General features: G+C 42.2%; 1 protein-coding gene across 2 annotated transcripts in view; it reads left to right on the top strand.

Moving 5' to 3' along the window:
• prkcz (protein kinase C, zeta) overlaps nucleotides 1-18247 on the top strand; it is a 111423-nt gene that overhangs the window by 78239 nt on the left and 14937 nt on the right. For both annotated transcript variants that reach the window (XM_083975941.1, XM_083975942.1), the window contains 2 exons: nucleotides 5522-5601; nucleotides 9537-9626. In XM_083975941.1, coding sequence (XP_083832067.1) covers nucleotides 5522-5601; nucleotides 9537-9626 — 170 coding nt within the window. The remainder of the gene's footprint in view (nucleotides 1-5521; nucleotides 5602-9536; nucleotides 9627-18247) is intronic.

The following is an 18247-nucleotide window of genomic DNA, read 5'->3' as shown; positions in this document are numbered from 1 at the left end:
AGTTGGCTAAATATTTTTCAAAAGGTTTAATCATGTAGAGACCAAGAATTATAATTACTATATATTCACTATTATTTATTTATTTTATAGACCGTTTCAGAGAGTATAAACAAATACAGGTGTTACCAAGGATACTAATTAAGGCTCCATTCAATTTAGTGTACCAGAGCGTTTTCTAATGAGCCACACCTGTCTTTGTTTATACTCTCTGAAAGGGTCTATAGGGCCATTCTGTACAAGAATACAAATATTTGTAAAGAAAACGATGGCCTAATGGTGTCGTGGGAACTATAAGGGGGTTGGCAGATCTGTGGTCATCCTCAGGGAAAACTAAATGCCAAAGCCCACAACAACCTTGCTAGCTAGACATTACATTACATCCAGGCAAGCAGCTTTGCTTCACTAGCAGATGCAGTGCATTTTTCCCATGTCCATCATCTTAGTTTGGTTTGTTAACATGTTAATATTTGCTAGTTAACATTACAGTCATGATGAGTGAAGCTGATTGGAATGACATTATTATTTAATTAATAAATTAAACAGAGGGGACATTAAGTAGAGACATTTAACTCTTAACTAAACGCAACATTAACCTGCCGGTGGTGCTAGGGGACTAACTGGCATTGCTGCACCACTCATGTTGTTGAATGAATAAAAATATACTTTCTAAATCTGAAATAGGAAAAGAGGTAATGGAAAGAGAAGACACTGTAAATACTACAATCACTCTAAATGCTGTAATTTGTCAGTGACTGCAATTTTGACTGTAAAAAGTGGTATTTTCTTTTCGAGAAAATTCCCACTACAGTTTTTTGTCCTCTCTCCATGCTGCCCCTGTTCCTTCAACAGGAATGTTCACAGCTCCCAACTCGGATCTCTATGGCTAAAGGGATTGGGAGTATAGAAGAGTAGTGGGAAGTCAAATATGAATATTGAGAGCACATGGTAGGCTGTTCGGTGCCATTTAAACAAACACATGTTAATTTAACCCTTTGTGACGCATAACTGACACTCTGAGAGTGGGTAAAATAGACTCCATGTAATGGAATAACAATCAGCTCCAGGCTGTTAAGGATTTATGTCTGTGTAAATCCAGGCTTAGATGGAAACGGTACGCTTCATTAAAATGGAAGAATCTCAGAAAGCACGGCCAATTTTATTTCTCTCAAATGTTAATTAGCTTTAGTTTGCTGATTTTCTATGTACAAATAAATGTGTGTATACACACACACACACACACACATACATATTAAACATGACTTTCACATACATCACACTGGAGAGCTACAGTAGTATGAAGCCTGACAAGGCCAAGGAAGAGGGGAGAGCTTACGTTTCCTGTTGATAAAAATGCTGTAGTTGTTTTATTTTTGTTTTATTGTTTCCTTTTTTGTGTAAATTCTCAAATTTCCACCTGTTTTCCTCCTTAGAAATCCAGTTCAGTGGTTTGTGTGATGCAAATTCAGTTGACAGCCAAATTAAACTCTTTAAGGCACATTAGGTGAGAGAAAATATGCAGTGGCCTGGCAAAAAAACAATCAGGCTTTAATGTCTTAAAGGATGATGACACTGCACCCACACAGACCTCACTACCTAGGAGCTGACTTCATGCTGTTAGTGTGTGTGCATGAGTGCAAAAAATGAGTTAATATTTGAGAATTCGTGTAATGATGCACTGCTGCTTACACATGCTGTAATGCCTGCTCCCCCACCCTTCATGAACTGTGGAGAATCTGGCAGTACATCACGGCCTCTCTTACAGATGAGATTTAGGATGCATGTGCGGAACACTTCAGCATTTCTCCGTCAGTTGGCAGCTGACCGCATTTTCACTCAAAACGGGACGGCGCCAGATAACCGCACCGAGGCGGCTGATAACACAGGTCTCTGGCTCCCATCAGTCAAAATGCAAAGTAGCTGTTGGAGTATCAGGAAATTTCACCCAGAACTTATGGCTTTGTGAGCACATTTCCTGTTGCTGGAACTTTGTTTTATGTGATGATTTTAATAGTATGAGGAGATGGATGTAGACATCTAAAGCCAGCGGTTACTGGAACTTGGAAAGCCTCACACAGCAAAATGAGCTGAGGGAGAATGACCTCAGTCTGGACTCATGCTTACATTTGGGCATTTTTTAATGTGCTGTTAGATTTTTTGTGAAGGACAGACTGGCTTGTGTTTCTAAAGAGAGGTGTTGACAAATCAGTTTCTGTAACTGTTACGTTCCTCAGCCAAAACAAGTCTCTTTCACTATATGCTGTGAAATCTGCTTAATGCAAAGAGAAAACATTTGTGAGGAGGGTGGAACCACTGTGCCATCTGTGCCATGAGGATGGGGGGTGGGTATGGAAGGGGTTGTTTCCATGGACCACACTGTTGACAGCATCACCACCCCATTGTATTTGCTCTGACTGCTGCACATGGGCGGCTGTAGCTCAGGAGGTAGGGCGGGTTGTCTTCTTGATGGTTCGATTCCCGCCTCCCGGGGGGAGGGGGCAAGATGATGAACCCAGAATCCTCCCTGATGAATCATTGGTGTGTGAGTGTGTAGTGATAGAAAAACACAAAATGAATTTATGAATGTGGCTTGTAGCGTGAGGTGCTTTGAGTGGTAGAACGACTAGAAAACCACTATATAAATACAGTCCATCCACCTAATGTGTGCTACAGGTGTCAAATTATGAAGTTATTTTTCTGCAGCGAATTACATTTTAAAGGGATACTTCACCCCAAATCAATAACTCACCAATTTTGTACTCACCGTCATGCCAAGGAAGGGTTTGGAGAACTTTTATAGTCATCAAAACGCTTTAGGAGTTCCAGGGGGCTGGCAACAGATTTTCATATAATGGCGGCGGATAGAGCTCACTTTTGAATCGTCCAAAACACACACTATGAAACATCCAAATACCTCCATACTGCTCGTCTGTACTGACCCAAGTGTCCTGAAGCCACCAAATGAAAAAGTTGTTCGGAAAAAATTAATTTGATCTCTGTTTTTAGCCTTGTTGCAGCAGTAGCTCCCAGTGGCTCTGTTGATGTTTGTGTGCATGCACAAGATTTGCTATGAGATGTTCTTTCTTGTTGTGTAAACCATTGGATGTATGATGTAGACACAAGAACATCTCGCAGCAAATCTCGTGCATCTCATACTACAACAAGGATAAAAACAAAGATCAAATTCATTTTTTCCGAACCACTTTTATGTGGCAGTTTCAGGACACTTGGGTCAGTACAGACGAGCAGTATGGAGGTATTTGGATGTTTCATAGTGTGTGTTTTGGACGATTCAAAAGTGAGCTCTATCCACCGCCTTTATATGAAAATCCGTTGCCAGCCGGACCCCCCCTGGAACTGCAAAAGCATTTTGATAACTCTGAAAGTTCTCCAAACCCTTCCATGACGGTGAGTAGAAAATTGGTGAATTATCGATTTTGAGTGAAGTATCCCTTGAATAATTTTGTGGCGTTTGGGTCAAATATTGTCAAATGACACTCATGCCCATTTTTAGTTCATTCTCAGTCATGCTGTACTTTACACGCCCCAGGGTCGTTTATGACATGAGCTTGGATGTTACATTTGGATTTTTTTGATTTTTCTTTCAGCCATGGGAGTTCAGGCTTTCCTGATGCTTAGCTCCACACAAACCGATGTAGAGCTTTAGAAGCTGTGCACATCTGCATATTTGCAACCTACAGTTACCCATAAGCCCATAACCATAATTTCAGCCTCACAGGCTGACAGAGCAGACTGTTCTAGCATCAACGTGATGCTTTACAAAGGCATTGCCTCTCTATGGTAAATCTTGAACTGATCAGCAGCACCCAGAACCCAGCTAGAGGGTAATAATTAGTAACATCCCTGTGACAACCTAAACCACATAAATGAGATGAATTCAAAGTGGCTTGGACCAAAGAAAACAAACTGTGGGTGTGATCGCATCCTCGCTATAGATGAACCTCTATAATATCTGTCCTTCTATTTGCATAATGTGTTTCCTCAATCCATATGGTACCCATACATAGCTCACGCCCTCACCCACTCCACCCCCCCCCCCCCCCCACTCTCTCTCCTGCACACCCACACAGTCCTCCATGACAGAAATTCCTCCATAGTACAGAAGCCTTGTGTGACGCATAACGTCTCTGCTGTGACTGTCAGGAGCATCGCGTGGCTCCGCGGCTAGCATCTGCCACTACCACCGTCCTCCTGGCGGTCTCACCGGTAGAGCACCAGGTTGCTGGATGAGCGCCTGCCAACGGAAACCAGCCCTGCCACTATGGGGCCACCCAGCCATATGCCATCGAGCTAGACCCTGTGCTATGCCCTGCGTTGGGTATCAGTGCTTCACATGCCAATCCCAGGGCTGTAGACAGACACGGAGAGAGAGGGACTGGTAAACATAAGATTCACAGGCAAAACCAGACCAAGGAAGGGATTCACACTCAAACCTGCACATCTTTGATTACAAAAATATATGGGAGCAATTGTTTCAACAGTTTTGTCCAGCACTTTCAGCACCTCTCTAAGTCTGGATCAGGTTCATAATAACAGCCACACAAATGTATTGATTAGACTGGGTTAGAATAAACACTAGAATGCCTTTAACGCCCAATAATCATTCAGATGTGATGATGAAGAGCAGCAGAGAGGAGCGTGTGTGAGGCATGATGACAGCATTTTTTTTTTATGTTTTGGATGTAGTTTGCCTGAGAGGATGTGACCAAGCAGCCGTCAGGTCTCTGGTGGCTTGGATTTTAAAAACAGAAGAAGTTTAAGTAGAATTAAGGTTGTTTCTTACATATATAATAATGATATAATACAACAGAGGAATGTATCATAAAACATCTTTTTAGTCATCATCAGGGTGATCAATACATTGTGATGCTAAGAAAGAGCAGTGTGTGAGATATGGTAGAAGATACTGTATATGCTCCTGCATCGAAGACATTCTGGTGTGTGAATATCTTCATAGGGAATGAAGTAGAAGAAATGAGAAAAACATTAAACACTAGGGTCCTACTGGGGGGAAATCTTGATCTGCTCTGGTGGGGTTTCTTCACCACATCATTTACCCTGAAACGTTACTTTGATAGGGAATAACCACAGAGATGTTAAGAATACACAGCGGTCACATGACCGTGAGCAGAGATGGAAGAAAAGAATCTGTGGTCACCTCAGCGTGAAGCACTAATGTGTGAAGCGGCGCTGCATCCTTGGATTTAGGTTTTGAGGGGGAAAAAATGAGTTTTCAGAGTGTTTTTTGTTCTCCTTCATACGACATTGTGGAGCTGTGGGAGTCTCAAGGTTGTGTGTAGACCATCAAAAGTGAGTGAAAGAACAGAACAGTGTCCTCTGTATCTTCTCCCTCCCTTTAACTCCCACACAGCAGACATGGGCACCCACAGGCAGGTTGGACCGTGAATCATCCTCCTCCCTACTCACGATTGTCCTTTTCATTCCCTCCCTCTCTCTGACTCTCTCCCTCTTGTTGCTGTCCTTCTTCTCTTTTTACCAACAGTTATTCTTGAGAAGCCCATTCGCATCCCAAGGTCTCTGTCGGTGAAAGCTGCCAGCGTGCTCAAGGGCTTTCTAAACAAGGTGAGAGCCGTCCACTCCCAATCAGCCTCTCTCTCTTTCACTGTGCACTGTGGCTCTGTCAAATCATCATGTGTGGGACCATTGCCAAGCCAGGGAAGGCCTCTTTATTTGGCTCAGACTGCCTGTTAATTCCTGTCACAATACAGAAAGCAAAACAGCTCCAATTTTACTGCTGGACACTTTTTGACACATGTTTTACTTACTTAATATACATATATACAGTATATTCCAGCTTTAAGATGACTAAAAATAGAAATAGTGCAGATATGATCATATCAAACCCCAATTGATGAAACGAGAAATATTTCAGTACTTTAAGGAATAATTCAACATTTTAGGAAATATTCTTATTTGCTTCCTCTCAAAGAGATAAAAAAAAAGATCAATATCAGCCTCCTCTTGGCGCTGGCAGTAAAAAGCTAGAGCCAGATAGCAATTAGCCTAGCATAGTTAAGCACTGAAGATAAAAATGAAGAGGTTATAGATTTTCCCATTGCGTTTATGCAGCATTTTTACAGAAATCACTGTGGTGAACTGAAAAAAAATATTTCAGTGTGTAATTGAGCTGGAGAATTGTAGCTATTATTATTGCAGTCTTCATGCTCTACTGGGCTAACTGCATGTTCTGTGCGTACATATCCATTTTCTCATCGAACTCCCAGAAAGAAATCAAATTTATATTTTTGATAAAAAATGTTGCAGCAAATCAGTGGAAATGAAAAAAGAGCTCCAATGCAAAATTAGATTTATTTACATGAAAATATAAAAAACTTGATACATCTTATGTTCTTAAATAGGGATTCAGGCTATACAAACCGTCATAATACATTGAAAAACCATAAGAGGCGCCTCTTTTTAAACATGATAATTAAATCAGTGGACCATCAGACTAAATCAATTAGACAGGTATGATGGATTCAGTTTAGTCTGATGGTTTTCTGTGTTTTTCTTACGAAGGGAAATAAGTTAAAGCCAGATGTGATGTTATTGTTAAATACATTTTACTCTGGGAGGTCAATTAACTTTGTCACAAAAGTGACAAAGACAACAAAGGGAGATGAACAGGTCAACATGTGTGCTGTTTAAAGAAAATAACAAAACCAAAAGACTCTACCTAACAGGGACTGAATTTATGATCTTAAACCGAAAAGGCAAACAGAAGAAACTAACTACCAGTGTTCCTAATTACATAAACAATGTTTCCTCTAATATAGAAAATGACACAAACTTATAACACACTAATACCTACCACTACAATTGCAATAGTCAAATAATTCACACAATCAACATTTGCAACACAGTAGTGCTGAAGGACTCAATCAGCCGCCCTGAATGTCACGGTGGCTCGGCTTGCAATAATCTTCACTGAGCTGCTGGAGCCGGGCCAACCAGACTGGAACACACGCCGCACCAATCGGGTTGACCGCAGCTCAACTCCAAACTCCACCCCCATGTCTCTGAACCAACCACATCTCAGGGACTTGCGCAGGCTGCTTTGCATACTATAAAAAATTACTCGCATAGATTATGATTCTCACGTTGACAGGTGCGTGCAGCCCGGTGTGTGAGAGTGCTGCCCCGCCCTCCGACATGCTGGGTCAGAGACAGAGAGGTGCAGACAGTCACAACACAGACACAACATCTCAATCAGAAACAGAGCTGGTAAACGTCTCTGTTCTCCTGTGGTTTTTGCCAGAGGATGAAATTTAAAAATGAGGTTTGTCCCTCCCTCGGACACATGGAGAGTGAGTTTACTGCGTCCTCTCACATTTGTATGCGTCAGAGATGCAGGACACATGTTTACTTCCACATCCACAGGCAGACATGTGGGAAAACATTTGAATAACAAAATACATAAATAATAGAAAGACAGAAAAAGATAGAAATAAATGAACATGTTTATTTATTTGACATAAATATCTTTACATATTAAGAGGATGGTATATAAACTTGGCTAGACAGAGATCTGCTGAGTATACTGTGCTCTACCTGAGTGTTGGTGTGTGTGTAGACCTGCTCTACCACCCTGAGCAGGTCTCTTCCAAGTTTCACTTAATTGAAGGTCACATACCCTACACACACCAAAAGGCATGTAACTACGACTAAGGTCACATACTTCTTATGTAGGGTATATGACCTAACATAAAACGTACAGTATAGATGTCCTGACCCACACCATATAATCATGTCAGTCGACAGGGATGATGGACATGACGGCTGTCTGTCATCAGGCATGTTACAGTGTTAAACTCATTATTATAAAATGGTCTTCAGCAACGTTTCCTACACTAGCTCCTCCCTTCATGCTGCAGCAGTGCACACTCTGCACATTGCCTTTCTGCCAGTGGGACTTTCCAGTGTAAAATAATAACAATAACTTTATTTATCATGTATGTTTCAAAGCAAAGTCACAAAAATAGAATCTAACCCAAACTTCAGCCATTTTGCTGATGGCTGACATACTGTAATAAGACACCTGTGTGTCAGCCTGATCTTAGAGGTTGCCATGGTGATTTTTTTTTACCAGAGAGATTCAGTTGGGCTCTCTGCTTTTTGAGCGCATTGTGAGATATATGATAAGTTTGTCTACAACAGTGGAAAAAATCATGAGTGTGGAATGTAAGCAGTGTGGAAAGAGAAAAACTTCTCAGCCCAAACACTCCATGCAATACACACCCATTATAATCACAATATTTCTCCAAAAATGATCATGGTCATCAAACAGTGATTGATCAAAAACTATAAAACGCATCAAAAACAATAGCGCCTGGGCGCAAACATTAAAATAAATAAATGATCAAACTATAAAATCACTAAACTAGATATAATCACCATGTAAACGCAGGCTATTTACTTTCTTATTCCTCTGAAGCTCCACTGTTGTCTCCAAAAAACACATCAGTGAGTCACACTCCTGTCACTAGATGTTCCTCCGTTACCATGAACACAAGTTTATTCTGACTAAATATCCATTAGTGCACCAAATGCGGATAAATCCGCCATTGAATGTAGTCCCCAACGAATGCATTGTTTCCTGTGTGAGTAACGTTGGTTAACAGCTGCAGTGTCCAGCTGTTTCAGGAAATTAGAGAAGCTGTTTTAAAAAATGAAACTATATATTTGAATTTGTGAGGTGTTCTTCCTCTGCAGCAGGAGCCAGTGGGACTTGGGATGAGAGTCTGACAACTGGGCCCAGTCAGAGAAATACTGAGAGAGACAGACAAAAACAACATTTTAAAACTGTATCTGCATTACAGCAGTAGTGACTCACAAGAAATGAACCACAACCGCTATTTCAGCCCCTTAAGAAAAGAAATGTTTTGATCCTTTTATATGTGTTCATGTGTATAATTACCATAGTACTTCTTTCTGTGTGTACATTTGCAGAACACTGTGTGTGTTTATGCATTGCAGCCAGTTTGATGTTTTTGCAACAGGTCTTAATGTGTGTGACGGGATAGTGTAGCTTTGAAGCATGCATGTATCTCTGTTTGTGCAGATAGCCCCGTGGCTTTTCACATGCACTTTGCCTCTATAAGTCATTGCCATAATTGTTGTGATGAAAAAAAAAAAGAAAAAAAAAACGGCATTGCAATTGAAGCAGTCGGGGGTGGGGTGGGGTTGGGGGGTAGCTGTATGCCTATTGCCTATGCAGTGCAGGAAGAAACATGGAGTTGAACATTATCACTAATTGTCCACATCATGTATTGATCTTTCTAATTGTACTTGTGTATAAGGCAGATGCTTCATCCTCTGAGGATCTGTGTAACAACTGATGTATCATAATAGATTTTATTACTGAGCAGATGAAGTACAATCACCCCGCATTGTCTACGCCTAGAATCCACACTGCGAAAAATAATTTCACATTGCCGGGAAACTAGAGTTGATTCTGTTAATGTTTCGTTTCTGACCGGCTGTTTCCATCCCAACAGGATCCCAAGGAGCGGCTGGGTTGCCAGGTCCAGACAGGCTTCACAGATATCAAGTCACACACCTTTTTCCGCAGTATAGACTGGGAGCAGGTAAGAGAAAAAAAAAACATGTTGCTATGATTTGTCCACTTGTGTGTTTCTTTTCTGCTGAGGCAGCAGATGGTACAGTCAGAATCTGGCGTCAGCTCCATGAATCCACGGATCAACAGTCCAGGCTGGAGGTGGTGGTCAGAGGGTAGCTGCAACGTTTTCTTGTCACACTTTAGACCCTTCAAAACAGTCATTGATGGATTAAATTCTCCAGTCAGTAGAGAGTATTATTGCTGCCAAACACACTCATCCCATACCCCCCCCACCTCCCCCCCAATCTCCAGACCATAGACTGTATAAAGCATGGACGTAGCACCCGTGACGTCACCCATTGGTTTTGGTTTGGTTTGGTTTCAGCCGGCCGAGAACCCGCCCACTGAACTCGAAGCAACCGAGCCGAACTGAGCTAGCTAAGGCTAATCAGGTCCTCTGTCTGTATCAGCAGGGACCATGAGTTGGCAATAAAGTCATTATAAGCCAGCGGCAAAATATGCCGATACATGCCAATTAGTGCAAACATCCAGGTAAAATTTATTTTATATAGTCTATGCATACTAGATATTTACTCACCGAAAAAACTGCAACACAGACTCCTTGAACGCTCAGTTAGTACAGTCAACAGCACAACAAGCTATATTAATTACCAGAAAAAACTATAGGCAAACAAACACAGACACTGCAGCACCTGTTAACCGCTGGATGTAGCCGCGGGCCTCTGGGTGTAGCCTGGCCCAGCCGATGCTTTAGCAAAGAGCTAACAGCCGGTAACTGTCTGTGAACCTGTCACTCAACGTAACCACGCCCCAATTTACAGTATGTAAGAATTTTAAGCCTAAATAACACTAACCACAGTGTTCATGGAGGTGGAAAATATCGGTAGAGACCAAAAACAAAAAATGTGCCAGGCTGTAAATATGTTTTTTTAAGCTGTAAAGTCGACTATTTTAACATGGGGGTCAATGGAGAATTGCTCACTTCTGGTCCCAGCCCCCAGCGGCAACCGAGGAACATCTTTGTTCATTTTTGCCAGAATACCGTCCCCTTGCTTCACATCTTAAATGTATGAAACAATAAGCCAATGCTTTAAGCCACTGAGGCATTTCAACAGGAAACACAACTGACGCGCTTACTTTACCATGACACATGAATGAAAGTCCACTTGGTTTTTTAGTTACGACATACACAATTCATTTGGTTTACATCTAACACATGTAAAATCCCACATTCTCCAACAGCACACTCCTATTATCTCATGACTCACGTCATATAAATTAACTGTGAGGTGAAAGGTGATCCCTCCACATGTTCCACTTCCACTCCCAGTACACAGTTCGTCACCGGTGAGATCCAGGTGAGTGCTGCTTCGTGACAGACAGTGGCTGACAGCCGATCTGGATCTTCACTCTTACAACCTGTCAGCGCGTTCAGAACTAATGTAACAACAACAGACACAGAATAAACACGGCACGCCCACATCTAATGTCAATCAGCTCAGAGAACAGTGCACAGCTGTCAATCTATATTGTGAACTGCCTTTGTCAGGCTCCATCATACGTGTCTGCTGTAAACTTCAAGAGCCTCAACAGCACACTCAACACACCCTCCTATTTACGATCTGAGCAGGCACATGAGCGAGGTGGAGCCCTGTGTATGTGCGTGTGTCTATGTGTTAAAATATGGATGATACAGTCATAGACATTGTGCGTAGACTACTGCTGCGTGCTGTAAAGTACCTTCCCCCCTCTGTGGAGCAACAAGGCAAATAAAAGTGAATTTCTAATCACACATAGATTTTCGCACCAACTGAAGCACAGGCAGTGAATGCATGTGCGTGTGTGTGTGTCGAGGTTGACGCACAAAATTATTTGAAAACCACATGAAAGAGGGTGCGAGTCATACAATATTAAGGGTCTTTACATTACCAAACTACACTCAGTTGGCAGTTTATTAGGAACACCTAGCTGATGTGAATGTAGTCTAAAACAAGAGTGCGGGAAGAAATCCTCTCTCAACTGTTTCAGAGAAATGTTGGTTCAGGTTTAGGATCATTTTGGAGAATGTTGTTTGTGGTTTGGTTTAATTGTTTTGCATTAAAAGAGCAGAGTTGCTCTTATCTTGTCTGGTCTGTTTATATCATTGAGGTAGGGTAACAGAACAGATAACACAAGTAGCTTTGTCTCTTCCTCTGGTATTACTTACTAATAGAAAATAGAATTTATAGCTGTGATGCTAGTTTTTGTATTTTAATCCATAAAAAAAGAAAATTGAAAACAGTGCTCTTATTACACACATTCTGATTTTTAATTTTCCCAAATGAAAATTACTAAGCTGTTGAAGCTGCACTGTTAATGTGTTGCGTTATCAGACACCAGAGCAAATCCTAATTTAAGATGAATTAAGGCCATTTTTAATATCCTCATTGTAGCCATGTCCCTCATAGGACAATTAGGTGAGATGGCAGGTAGTGTAGTGGTATAAAAGAGGAAAACAATTGTCAGAGTGTGTTAATGAGTGCTGCCACCGCGCCTGTGAAGTACACACCAAAGGCAAACTGGGGAAAGATATCAAAGCGGGCAGAAATCCTGAGCCCAGCGACAAAGCTCCCATGTAGCGCAGAGGGAAAACAAGTTGACAAAGCTGTGAGAGGTGGAGAAGCGACGCTCTCTGCCCTCAAACTAGAAACCTGTCTCCAGACCTGACAGGCCTGGCATGCCGCTACTGTTGTTACCACGTATTAATATTCATCAGACAGTTCCTGAGGGAGCGTGGAGTTTTCTCTCTGAAGAGATGACACATTTGAATATCATTTACCTGCTGTCCTCTTTTATTCCCTCTCCAAATGCACAGTTCTTTAATGCCAGAGAACTGTCAGGTTGATGAACACGGAGAAGGAGTCAATCATTTGGAAACGGGTAGTACTGATTTCACCAATATTAATTATCTTTCACTGATCCTCTGATCCCAGTCGGGCAGGGAAACAGATATCCCTGTTGTGGCTGCGTCTGTGTCTCACATATGAACAACAGGAAGTTCCTCCTGCACAGCACAGCTCTGTGTATTTGGTCAGTGGTCACCAAGCTTTGAGATAATAACGCAACGTTACGAGACGGAGTTGTTTTCGAGGTAAATTCATGCAAAACCACTGATGCGCGTTCCCGTTGGAGGCAGTTTTTCATCAAGCAGTCATCTACCTCGAAAACAACTCTGTCTCGTAACGTTCCATTATTATCTCATAGCGTGGTGAATGTGCAGGTCACAACTTGTCCAACAGAGCGTTTTAGAGTTGTTAGATTGTGTATTTGATGAGTTTGATGAGGGAAACCAATAAATCCCATTAGCCTCCGTAGCGTAGCTCTGAGCAGCTTGCACCGACAATTAAAGGTAACAATAAGATTATAGGGGTTATGGCAATGGGCCAATTTGCCAAAATGTTGAACTATCCCTTTAAGCTGCTGACCGGATGTGCAGCTGCAGCACCTCTATTCGAAGGTGCTTCAAATTAATTAATTAATTGCAAATGAAGAGCATGTGTGTGTTCACACTGACTGCTACTATCAGCTCCATCTCTCAACAGAGTCTGTCCATTTCTGGTTCTTTTCATTGTAAAATCATTTCCATTTTATTTCTGATAGAAAATGTCAGTAAAGTGCCACTTTTTTCACACACAGCTACTAAAACGATATATTAATTTTTCTTTACGTCTGCCACAACTTCAGATTCCGCCTAGACATAGAAACTTTGGTGGAAGTTGTCAGTTTTATGTGATGTTGCTGGTATGATGTCAATATGACATCATCAGGTCTTCTCTGTTTTTTGCTGGAAGCCACATGTCACGCATGAGAAATAGAAGAGACGCCGAATCTCTAGATCATGCAAAACAGCCGCGAGGTTGGAGGCATCACACACGCGTCGGGCACAGGCAGCCAGGGCGCTCTGCAGCCGCCACGCACACGCCACACAACCGGCCTCATTTTGTTTCATGCTTTTGGACTTTTCCATGAATCTTGAGCGATATACACATGTACAGTCTCTATTTATCTGTCCTTCTTGCAGCCCCTGACTTTCTTTCAGTGTGCGCACACAGTTTCCTCTTAGCTAAACTGTGAACTGCTGCTTGTTTACAATCTGTTGGATTGTCCGGCTGCTTGTGCGCCTTTGCTCTAACGTCGTCACGTCGCCATGCTTCACACAGCACCAGGTTTCATTCCAGCCGTCTCTCTGTCCACTGAAGCTCACCGCGTATGTGAACATCAGCAGGTTTCTCTGTGGGATGTCTCACTGTCCAACAGAAGTCCCTACCTTCTGATGTTCATCTCCTTGTTCTTATGGAAATGGGACTCCAATGGAGAGACAAAGAGAGAGAGAGCTCGGTGTGTGTGATTAAGTGAGTATGTATGGAAGTGTGTGATGTATGGCTCAACATCTGTTGACTGCGGTATGTCTCCTCCAGTCACATTAGCGCCGGCCTCAGATCAGGCTGACTGTCGCAGCGTCTAATCCTGTCCCGAAAGCAGCAATGCCAGTGGAACACACACACACGCACACACACACACGCACGCATGCACGCACATACATACTCTGACAGGTGCTGTGATCTGAGAATCCATGGCTCTCCTGCATCGCTCTGGCGCCTCACTTAGCTCTTTCATGTGCCCCTCTGGCCTCAGGGGCACTTCCCGTTTGTGTGTGTGTGAGTGCGCCTCTAAAGGTGCTGGGCTCGTTTCTGGCCTTCAGTGCACTTCATTACCAACACACAGAGCTTCAGCCTGCCCAACAACACATCAGAGAGACTGGGGAAAGTAGGTGGAGAGAGGAGAGGGATGTGAAAAAGATAAAAGAATTGACAATGAGTAAGACAGAGACAAACGGAGAGGAGGAAGATGGAGACAGGATGTGAGGGGGTGAAACTGACAGAGGAAAGTAGGTAGGCACTGAAAAAGTTGAAAAAGAAATTAGCGAACAGAGAGCGAGATAGAGAGAGTTTGGGGGAAGGTGGGCCAATTTGGTGATGAGGGAACGAGAGGAAGAGATACAAAGAGAAAAAGTGAGTTGCTTTGTGTTTGTTTATTTGAAGCTGATCTCACAAAGTGCTTTGAACCAATAACACTAATGAAGCAGAGAAACTGCCGCAAAAACCAGCAGGAGAACCAGGAGCTGTGTAGGAGCTAAGTACGCACGCACGCACACACACACACACACAGAGGAAACGACTGACAAACAAAAAGCAAGTGGTGAGTGTGTAACAGAGTTCTACAATGTTCACACCCAAACAACAAAACAGGTTGTTTGTCAGAACCGTTCAAAATAAACCACAAGAACATATGATTCACATTTTTTTCTCATTAATCCACTGGCTCTGTGTTTTTAAAGGGGCCATTGGGTCGTTTTCTGTCCTGCTGAATGTGGTTTCCTGTCGGATGAGTCGTGTTGAGGTGTGATGGTCGCTTGTCGACAGCCTCTCAGCCATCATGTTGTTTGATGGTCATTTCCTCTCTCATTCTTTCTCTCTCACTCTCTCACGCTCCCTTAACCTGACCTGTCGAGGTACAGTAGATGGCCACTCACCCTGAGTCTGGTCTTGTTCCTGAGGTTTTTGCCTCTTAGAAGGAAGTTTTACTTTTCCACTATCTTTTTAATCAATATCATGTAAGGGATAGTTCAACATTTTTGGCAAATTGGCCCATTGCCATAATCCCTATAGTTTTAGCAGTAGGTTCGTTACCTTTAATTGTCAGTGCAAGCTATTTTTAGAACAGCGGAGCAGAGCCGCGAGCTGCTCAGAGCTACGCTACGTAGACTCATGGAATTTCTTGGTTTCCCTAATCATACTCATCAAATACACAATCCAGCGGGGCGGTGCGTGGCGCAGTGGTTATAGCGGCCGCCCCATGTCAACACAGGCGTCCCCGGTTCGAGTCCCGTTTCGGGCAGACCTTTCCTGCATGTCATTCCCCCTCTCTCTCTATCTCACTGTGCTATCAAATAATGGCAAAAAAGCCAAAAAAATATACTTAAAAAAAAAAAAAAAAAATACACAATCCAACAACTCCAAAACGCTCTGGTGGACAAGTTGTGACCTGCACATTCACCACGCTATGAGATAATAACGGAACGTTACGAGACAGAGTCGTTTTTGAGGCAAATGCAGAGACTGCTTGCTGAAAAACTGTCCCTGACGGGAACGTGCATCAGCGGTTTTGCATGAATTTGCCTCTAAAACAACTCTGTCTCATAACGTTCTGTTATTATCTCATAGCGTGGTGAATGTGCAGGTCACAACTTGTCCACCAGAGCGTTTTGGAGTTGTTGGATTGTGTATTTGATGAGTTTGACGAGGGAAAGCAAGAAATCCCATTAGCCTCCGTAGCGTAGCTCTGAGCAGCTCGCGGCTCTGCTCCACTGTTCTAAAAATAGCTTGTACCGACAATTAAAGATAACGAACCTACTGCTATGACTATAAGGATTATGGCAATGGGCCAATTTGCCAAAATGTTGAATTATCCCTTTAAGAGTCTTGATCTGCTCTAGAAAAGTACTTTGATATAACTTTTTTTTGTGATTAGGAGCTATGTAAATAAAAACTTGACTTGACTTCTTTACAATACAAGAGGTTCTACTGTGTCCTCTGAGCAGCAGTCATTCACTATCAGGAATTTGGTCAGGCCTTGCTGAGCAGAACTTGAGCAGAAGAAGAAGAGTCATAAAGATTGGGGCAGTTAAAGCGCTAACATTAGCCTTGCTATGCTTCCCATCATTGGAGACAGCTCTTGGCAAGTAAAGGTCTATGAAAATATCATTCTATCCTCAAATAACCACAGCACCTCGTTGGTAATAAACATGACTGTTATTGCGTTATTCTTACAAAAGCAACATGAAAACACTGTTGTTTTTATCTCTTTTATGTGAATGGCATGATGATGATGATACTATAAAAGCAAAACATATTGATCTTAAAAACTGTGATTGTTTTCAGTCACTTTCAGCAGAGCAAAAAAAGTGTGACAAGCGTATGAGAGCACACACACTAACAAGAACTGTGAAAATTATTTCATCATTTCATTATTTAGAAGCAGTTGTAGAAGTAGTAGAAAGTGAATACCAGTGATACATTACACTGAGATTTCAGCGCATGCATATGAACATATGGGTCTTTTTTCTATGTCTTGCATTTCTATTCTGTTCTGTTCTAATCACTAAACAGTTTTATACACATGACGCACAGCATCAGGCAGGACCCGGATTAGCCATCGAAAACAATATTGATTGAGCTCCATTATAATCTTCCTGGTGCTACTCCTAAAGTAGCACATTCTTAGATTGAGGAAACATCATGGAGAACAGAGATGTGTACCTGTGGTCTCTCTCTGCCCATCTGACTTCATTGTGTTCTCAGAAAATGTCCTCAGTGCACATTTTAACAGGATGAGGGACCGATGTGAAACCATGGAAACAAACCAGACAAAAACTCTCCTGGCTGAATCACTCGGGCACAATTATTCTGCTGCCTCAACCCTTTCCATTCTGTTGTTTTTCTCTTCACTCCTCAGTCCTGTCTGTCTTCACCGCCACTGAGAAATGCAGCAACAAGGTGCTTGTCTCTAACCGTGGCAGATCTGTCCATATGGAGAAGAGCCACAGAGCCCGATGTACAGTACTATATGTGCTGTGCATAAAACACAACTGTTTTCTACAGGCCTCTGATCATGTTCTCTTCCTTTTCTTAGGATTAGTGTGTCCATTTGTCCAACATCAAATTAAACATTTGACTTTGTCTCAGAGTGCTCATGTACAAACCGGTGTCCCAATTCAGGGGCCACATCCTTCTCGACGATTGCATTACATCGGCATGACCAGGCTGTCCCATTTCAGAGACGCCATTTCTGAGGCTACAAAGGATCAGACTAGTGGATTATTCATGGCAAAACCAAAGATTCACACCAGCCACTAATGAAAGCAAAACAAACAGTGTCACGGCTCAGTTCGACTTCTACTGCTGCAACTGTAAAGAAAAAAGAAAAAAAAGACCTCAAGTGTTTCTGAAATGAAGTTACTTATTCTGTCCTCACTCTTGTGTATCTGTACAAGGCTAGACAGATAGCGTACAAAAACTCAGCCAAACCGTCTTCAGTTGTATGGTTTTTTACTGATGCCGTTTCTGTAAAACTGAACAGTACAGAACAGAATTTACTTACATGCAATACATAAATATACATAAAATACTGACACTGTAAACATGTGCAGAATCACTTTTTACAAACAATACTTACGGACAAATCTACTCCAAGGCTGAACGTAAAGGAAAACACTGCTCACTGCAGGCTGCTAGGCTACTAGCTGCTAGCTGCTAGCTTTTGACTGTAGCATATGGAGAAGGGAAAAAAGAAACTTAAGGAAATGACTAATACCAAAAGTCACCACTAGGTGGCCACAAGGTCAGGGGCACAGCACACTCCCCGCCTGGTATATTTACAAATATACCACTATAAATTAGTTATTCTGTCCATTTTCAGGTAGGAGTACAATCACCTCCGTAACAGGCCTGAGATATGTTTTAGCAACTCCTTGCTTCCTGATCTTGACTTCAACTTTCCGTACTCGGTTGTCAGCACTTGGTAAAGTTT

This window comes from Trachurus trachurus (genome assembly GCF_905171665.1).
Source record: "Trachurus trachurus genome assembly, chromosome: 7".
NCBI lineage: Eukaryota > Metazoa > Chordata > Actinopteri > Carangiformes > Carangidae > Trachurus > Trachurus trachurus.
This window is presented reverse-complemented; position numbering and strand designations above follow the sequence as displayed.